This window comes from Vombatus ursinus, unplaced genomic scaffold (genome assembly GCF_900497805.2).
Source record: "Vombatus ursinus unplaced genomic scaffold, bare-nosed wombat genome assembly UNPS02009132.1, whole genome shotgun sequence".
Lineage (NCBI taxonomy): Eukaryota > Metazoa > Chordata > Mammalia > Diprotodontia > Vombatidae > Vombatus > Vombatus ursinus.
In genome coordinates, this window is record NW_020948910.1 from 9906327 (window position 1) to 9914704 (window position 8378).

Below are 8378 nucleotides of genomic sequence, written 5' to 3' on the forward strand. Positions count from 1 at the left end.
TATTTACAAAGCGATTACCATGTTATCTGTTTGTTTTCCTTTTCGAGCCACTGCAGCGTTCGTCAGCCCTTGCATTTCTTAATTACAAACCCGTTCCCTTCTAAATCAGCCCCAAACCGTCAGGCTAAAGCCTGGAGGGAGGCTGTGCAAGTTTGCACACACCCCCACCTCCCGGATCAAGGGCAACAGCAGAAGAAACTGTGTATGTGCAAAAAGGTGGATCTGGGGACGAGGATCGCTGAGTTTGTTTACAGAGCAGAGACGCCTCGGCTCGGATGCCAAAGCTACCAAGAGCAGCAAACGCAAACTTAGCAAAAGCACACGTACCACGGGAGGAACTGAGAGCGACACCGAAAGCGCGGATCGGATCTCCCGGGTTGTGTGCGAAAGGGGAGTCCGGCTGGCGGAGCCCCGTTTACATGCCTGCCTAGCCGCAGTTGGTCCACCTGCAACAGCTGCTGCTTTTCCCCTTCTCTCCCTTCCCCCACTCCACCACCTCCCTGCCCTTGAAAGCAAACAGGGGGAAAAGAAAAGAGGAAAAAAAAAAAAAAAAAAGGTCTAGCCAGTACACAGCTCCCCAGTAACACAAAGCAAGCCCCGGGAAAGGCTCCTTGGGGGTGTGGGCATTCTTCTACCAGGCGCTTTCAAAGGCACTCGGAGGAGCGCAGCCATTCTTCGAGCCGCTGAGAGAACCAGGGAGGAGAGAACGGGGGCAAGGTTGCAGAGCTACATCCCGGAGGAAAGCTGGGTGGGGGCGGCGCAGAGTTAACCCCTCACCCCTTTTATCCTGTAGGTGGCATTCCCGAGCTACTAGGTGAGAAACGGCTAAGAAAGGTAGCAGAGAGATAGGTCGTTAAGTCTGGGTAACAGCTATAGACCCCCACCCCCACTCCTAGGGCTCTGGGGGGTTGGGTGCGCCCTCTCCCTTTGCTATCTCTCCGGGGCAGGCTGTCCGTTTCCCGGGCTGGGAGTCTCGGGGTGCATTATTTTCCGCGCGGGAGGGGCGAGCGCAAAAGGAGGCTTGAGGTAGGGTAGTGCTGGCGGGGGAGAACAGAAGAGCAGCACCCTTTCTTTTGCAGCCGGGGCGCACCGTTTCTCAGGCGGGGCCCCTGGCCAGCAGCAAACCCTACACGTGCCGCCCTGCAGTGGGGGACTGGACTACCTGGATCCCTTCCAGTTGAGTCTGCGCCGGGCCAGCCTGAACTCCAGGTTTTCGTTTTGATTGCCTGTGAGGCTTTTGCTCCTCCCTTCCTGAAATCCTATATTAACTGTGGCCAAAGCTGTAAGAAACATAGCTCATTGTTGGCAAATGCCGATGAGCTTCGCTGAGGAGTAAGGGGACGGAAGGGGGAAAATAAAAGAGAAAGGGGCTTGGGTCTTCAGGCGAAGCAGCAGCAACCGCAGCAGCAGCAACAAGACGACAGCAATAGTATCACGTAACCGACCTCGGAAGAAACAAGGAAAATACTCTATATGCTGCTGGGCGGTTTTTAAACTGAGAGATTCTACCAACAACCTTCCGAGCAGAAAGAGCAAAGACCAGAGAAGGTAAGTGTTGCCGGCTAATCTTCTGCAACTTGCAGGGTTTGCCTTCAGCAAGAGTGGTAGCCTGTGCAAGGGAAATAACAGGATGGATATGGTGGATTTCATTCTAAAAGTTCTTGTGGCGGGGCTCAAGGAGACTTCCTTTATTAACCTCTTTTGGGGTGTCGGCTTTCGTCCCCCCACTGCCCTGTTTTTGCTTTTTGTTTTGTTTTTGTGGGGGATTAGCCTCCCTCCTCCCCCGTTTGGTGCATGTTGGGGGGACGTTTGGGGGGCATCACTGGGCTTGCTTCCCAGCAGCGAAAGGGACGGTTTCTGCAGTATCGGGCACTTTTCTGGGTGGCAGGTCTGCGGGAGTAAGGAAGTGGGGCGGATGGGGCAGGAGAGGCGGCGGCGGCGGCGGCAAGCGATTGCTCTGCGGACTTACAGCGCTTAGGTTCGGTGTGCTGAGGACAGCTGCAAGCTCTGTTTGGTGGCAGAAGCAGAGAGGCAAGAGAGTGGGGTGTTGGAGCTGGAGACACGTGTGGTGGGGATTTATACATCTCTGCTTTTTTTTTTTTTTTTTAAACTTTCAGGGTTGGAAATGGCTGACCACATGATGGCCATGAACCACGGACGCTTCCCCGATGGCACCAACGGGCTGCATCACCACCCTGCTCATCGGATGGGAATGGGTCAGTTTCCAAGCCCCCATCACCACCACCAGCAGCAACAACAACACGCCTTCAATGCCTTAATGGGCGAGCATATACACTATGGCGCTGGGAATATGAATGCCACTAGCGGGATCAGACATGCGATGGGGCCAGGGACTGTGAATGGAGGGCACCCCCCCAGCACTATGCCCCCCACGGCCAGATTTAACAACTCCCAGTTTATGGGGCCACCAGTCGCCAGCCAGGGAGGCTCCTTACCGGCCAGCATGCAGCTGCAGAAGCTAAACAACCAGTATTTCAATCATCACCCTTATCCCCACAACCACTATATGCCGGATTTGCACCCTGCAAGCCACCAGATGAACGGGACGAACCAGCATTTCAGAGATTGCAACCCAAAGCACAGCAATAGCAGCGGCAACAGCGGCGGTAGCAGCAGCAACAGCAGCAGCAACATGCCGTCCTCGGTTCCCCACGTCCCTGCTGCGATGCTGCCTCCCAATGTCATAGACACTGACTTCATAGACGAGGAAGTGCTCATGTCCTTAGTGATAGAAATGGGTTTGGACCGCATCAAGGAGCTGCCTGAACTCTGGCTGGGACAAAACGAGTTTGATTTTATGACGGACTTCGTGTGCAAACAGCAGCCAAGCAGAGTGAGCTGCTGACTTAATTTAAACAACAACGACAACGACAACCACAACAACAACCACAATAACAAAAGAAACAGATCCGACTTTTTCGGTGTGAATTAAAAACATTCCCGTAGACACAGTATCTCGCTTTTCAGGTCTTGAACGGTTTGAGAACTTGGAAAACAGAGTAAACTATAAAACTTGTACAAATTGGTTTAAAAGAAAATTGCTGCCACTTTTTTGTTTTTTTGTTTTTCTGTTTTGTTTTTTGTAGCCTTGACATTCACCTCCCTTATGTAGTTGTAATATCTAGCTAACTCGGTCTTTTCTGTTGTTTTTACTCCTTATTTCCTCACTTAATTTCTACAGTGCTCAACTGTTAGATATTAATCTTGGCAAACTGCTTAATCTTGTGGATTTTGTAGATGGTTTCAAATGACTGAACTGCATTCAAATTATGAGTGGAAGGAAAAATTGCATTAGTTGGTTGCATGAACTTTGAAGGGCAGATATTACTGCACAAACGCTGCCATCTCGCTTCATTTTTAACTATGCATTGGAGTACAGACTAATTTTAAAAATATGCGAAACTGGAAGTTTAAACAGATGTGGGCCAAACCATTCTGGATCAGGAAAAGTAATACTGTTACTTTAAAGTCTGCTACCCATCCCCCTCCCCCATATGTACAGACAATAATATGGTGTGGAATGTAGTCAGTGGCAACATTTCACAGATTTTTATTTTGTTTCTGTCTTCAACATTTTTGACACTGTGCTAATAGTTTATTCAGTACATGAAAAAGATACTACTGTGTTGAAAGCTTTTTAGGAAATTTTGACAGTATTTTTGTACAAAACATTTTTTTGAAAAAATACTTGTTAATTTATTCTATTTTAATTTGCCAATGTCAATAAAAAGTTAAGAAATATTTCAGTTTTTCTAGAAGTCATTTATAAAGGGTGGGGATGTTTTTCATTTGGACTTTTTGGTTGGTCTTTCTTCCTCCCACTCCCCCTCCTCTCCCCCCCCCACCCCTCCCCAGTGGACCACTTTAACAATAAGCTGTTGATGAGAACAAACATTCCAAAGGAGAAATTACTCGGCACCAATGCAGGTCATGGTGAGCTTAAGGGAGAGGGAGGGGGGAAAGGGAGGGTGCAGGATTTAACCAGAACTGGCATCACACCACATTGTTATCATTGGAACATTAGTGTGGGTTAATCCCAAGCTGCAAAGTTGTCAGAGCAACTTTTTTTTTCCATTTGCCAACACATTCAAAGGTAACCCAGAATTAAGCCTGTGTGATTTATTAAATGTTAACCTTAGACTTTCGTTTACACCTAAATTTGGTTTCTCTTTTTATATTTATTTTTAAACTCTTTACCTGGGTGTTTGATCAATAAGACTTTGAGATGATGTATAGAGAAATGTATAACATAAAGATAGAACATAAATACATTTCTGTGACATAACTAGGCTTCCTCCATAAAAATAGAGGGTTACATAGCTTCTAGCCTCATTTCAGAAAGGGCTGCAGACTAGTTTGTAATCCTTGGCAAAAAAAAAAAAGAAAGAAAATCCATTTTTTGATTTGGGTCACCTTGTTCTGCTAATGACGCTTAAATTTTCACTTAACCAAGTTCATTCAAAAGTAATTAAATTCTATCACTGCTACACATACATTCCCAATGAGTCTAACCCCCTCCTTTTTTTTCACCATTTAGTATTTCTTCTAAAGTTATATGCCTTGAGTTCCAAGTAATTGAAATTTTACTTAGGTGTGTTAATGAAAGAAGAATATAACCATATTACATGAGCGGCAGATTTAATCTTGTAAAAAAGAAATTGGGGAAAAGGTAATATTGTTGCTATCTCAAATCACAGCTGGTTGGAAAAAGAATTTTGCTTTGTTTTCCCTTTAATGTTTCCATGAGTTCCTCATGTTTATAAAATCAACACACCTAAATTCATGAAAGGATGTAGACTTTTTATTTAACCTTATACAAAATGGTAAAGGCTAGGGAAGACCATACTAGTAATACCTTAAAAGTAGGATTTAGTCTGTTTAACAGGATAGATTCTTCGATCCCCAAGTTAATTTTTTAAGACTGCTTGGGGATAGGGATGGAAATAGGAAGGTGTTGGTGAAGTGTTATATTACAATGTGTCTAGCATCAAAACCCATTTAAGTTATGATTTGTATCAACTCCAACAAATTACAATTCTAGGTATGGACATAATTCATTACATGACATTCTATGGTAAAGTCAAAGAACTTCATTTCTAAGGTTGGGTATATATGGTTAAGACTCACATTCCATTGAATTTTTTTATACTTGTAGTTGATGCTTCCTCATTAAAAACTAAGTTCTACACTTCCCATTTCTTTGAGTATTCTGCAATGTGCAAGTCCCATTTTGCCCCCCCCTTAAGTCATCAGTATCTGCTGATCCAGATTTTTCTCCTTTAATAAATAGTTAAACTGAAGTTTTCCTTCACTCCAGCATGTCAATACTACATCTGCAATCAGCAGTAAATCTTCCCAAGCTAAGCATTTTCACAGTAAGTTTGTTTCAGAGGCTCAAGTGGAAAATATATTTGCATGCATATTAATATCCAAATCCTTTTCTGTAGTCTAGCTCTTTTTCACTTGTGCCAGAAAAAAAAAAGCTTTAGGAAGCATTGTTTTTACATGGAGAAAAGTAGAAAAACAATTTCCTTTTCTATTCCTTATCCCCTTCCCTCTACCCCCTCCCCCTATCCCACCATTTACTAAGCCAGGGAATTGTCACAACACCTGCTCTATCACTGAATTCCTCCTGTTCCTGAGAATGCTGGTACCATGCATGTATAGATGCAGAGATGGCAAAGGGCTATTATTAGATCCCTGTGTCTGTTCTTGCCAGAGCAGGCAAATCAAACACAAGAACTGGGTTAAAAGCAAAATTTCTCCTTGGTAAAAATGCTAATTTTACTTCTCTTTTGAATGAATCTTTTTTTTTCATTAAAACTATCCTGTGGTCAACAATTGGCTGAATTCTGTTTGATATCTGTAGTGCTCTTAAGCAGAGAAAAATAACTCCTTGTTTGAACAACCTGATTAATGAAACCTGTACAGTGACCTAGTTTACCAGGCTACCGGCAGACATTTGCAAAACCTTTTGTGGTCTTGCTTCCTACTAAGTTGCTTATAGCATATGGGGAAACTTGACCTCCGTACTTTGGCTGTTTGTCAAAAAGTTCTAATATGCTATAGGAGACGTTTAGTTCATTTCCACCATGTCCATAAATAGACAGTCCACTTTATTTGCAAGGAGAGATCAATGATAAACAACAGCCCAGCATAATAAACACATGTAAGAAAAATAGGGCCTCATTAATAAAAATGGTATCACTGTCTTGTGGCTGATAAAACACCAGTGGCAGCCTCTTTGCTGAGGCTGATAAAGATGTTACAGCTATGGATGGGTCTTTTAAGAACAGTTACCTAATCAGTGCTGTTTATGGGGTGCATGCTGCAGAGCACGAGTAGAAAAAAGGCTGACATCTATTGTGAAGTTTATGGTCTCCATGACTTTTACTACTGTAAAAGCCTGGGATAGATATAAATTGATGTCAACATTAAAGGCCAGATCCTTTAGAGCAAAATATTAATCCACTAATCTATTATGGGTGGCCAGCTTTGAAATGTAAACTTCCCAGTGCTGAAATCTATTAGGTGTTTTCGCCCCCTTGTGGAATGTGCTCAGAAAAGCAGGAAACACCTTCTAAAAGAAACAGATCGACCCTTGCTATTCCTTAACATTGTCGGATTTCAATTGTGAGGCAGAAGCCACGTATTTGAACCAAAACCCTTCAAATGGGACCTAAGAAGCATCTAGAAGAGAAATCCTTCATGAAAGGAAAGAGCATTTTTCCTCATCAAAGGTCACTACAGATGATGTATTGGAAAAGCTCTGACTTGTCTCATGCTATTGAAAAAGACACCAAGGCTGCCATGCTTTGAACAACTGCAAGAAAGGGTGTTTCCCATGACTACTCTGCCATGCTGGAGCTTTATAATAAGGGACAACTGAAATGCCAACCTTGGTGAAGCTGGGACAACTGCTCTGCATCCTCTCAATAAGATCTGAAGATCTTCATTTCAGGGCAGGATTGAATAATAATACCTTCAATGGGACTCAAAGGGGGAATTTAGGTATGCAGAATGCAATTACCTAAATTGGAATTTGACCAAGCCCACTAGCTGTACTCTTATGAAAAGTGTCATGGGATCTTTAATGAGCAGGAGTATAGCTGTCTAATTGATTCAGTAAAATTTACTTTAAAATAAACCTGGCAGATAACATTGTCTGCACACACACAAAAAGAAGAAGAAAAAGAAAAAATGAAAATCTCCCCAAGGGAAAAAAAAAATTAAGAATTCAAGGAATTTAGGACTCAAGCCATTGGCAATTTTTTCTATTTACTTTCTTTCTTTTTCTTTCCTTCTCTTCTTCAAATTCTTCTGCTGCTTCTTTTTTTCTTTTGCTTCACTCTCACATGCTCTCCCAGGGTATTGTTTTGTTAACACAAAAGAGGTGTTACACATAGCTTCAGAGATGTTATTTATTCATTGCAGTACTGTATCACTATCATCAAAATCAGAGCTCCAATGCTGGGGAAAAGCTAAGCCTCAGCCTTGGGAACAATAGTTAGCACATCGAATGACTGAACTAGTGAACCACCATTATCCTCTGTTCTGTTTTTCTTTTTTTTTTCCTCCCAGAAGAGAAACTACAATGGCAATGTCAGAATTATAATAGCAACGGACTGGTTTAAATTACTTGACCTATTTTTTACCCAACAAAATAAAAAAAGAGGTGTTCAGGAGCCTTCCCTAATATTTGATTTGGAAGGGAAAATTGAGGAATGCTTACCAGTAAGGGATGTGCTCTGTTTTCTAAGTCTTCACAGTTTGCTTAAAAGTAATTAAGCTTCATCTACTATATGTTTTGTCATTCCTTAGCCATTTGATATAGTTTCCTGTTTCAGAGTGGCAAAGGAAGGGATCAAAAGGGGAAAGATTCACCTACTTAAATGTCAAATTATTTGTACAAAACATTCTAAGGGCCATTGATATAAATCATTGCAGAATTCATCTATGAAAAAACACAATTTTAAAAATCTGAGAAAAATAGGAACCTGTTGTCTTGGGAAATTCAATCTGTGGTCCCAGGAAATAGCAGACTACTGGGCAACACAAATTGTGAAGAGTTAAGGGGGAGGGGTGTGAGGTGAAACAAGATGTAATGGGAAAAGCATTGAGTTGAATTTCACAAAATCATCTACTTAGAGCTGGAATGGACCTTGGAGATCATCTAATTTGACCCTCCCCCAATTTTATAGATGAGGAACCTGAACCCAGAAAGATAAAGAGTTGGTGTTTAAATCCATATCTCTTTGACATTAAGTTCAGAGCATTTTTTACCATACCTTGGAGTCCAAAACTCTAATCCTGGCCCTGTCACTTATTAGTTGTGGGACTTTAGGCTAGTTACCTCT

The 8378-nt window shown here is 42.6% G+C and overlaps 1 protein-coding gene across 1 annotated transcript; it reads left to right on the plus strand.

The window, feature by feature from the left end:
- Nucleotides 1-1286: 1286 nt before the first annotated feature.
- CITED2 (Cbp/p300 interacting transactivator with Glu/Asp rich carboxy-terminal domain 2) lies at nt 1287-3728 on the plus strand. Its single transcript, XM_027850614.1, has 2 exons — nt 1287-1548; nt 2118-3728. The coding sequence occupies exon 2, from the start codon at nt 2126-2128 to the stop codon at nt 2864-2866; it is 741 nt and encodes a 246-aa protein (XP_027706415.1). The 5' UTR covers nt 1287-1548; nt 2118-2125; the 3' UTR covers nt 2867-3728.
- Nucleotides 3729-8378: the final 4650 nt, after the last annotated feature.

Excerpts from the sequence above, each read along its gene's own strand:
- CITED2 (XM_027850614.1), top strand. The coding sequence starts at position 2,126 with ATGGCTGACCACATGATGGCCATGAACCACGGACGCTTCCCCGATGGC.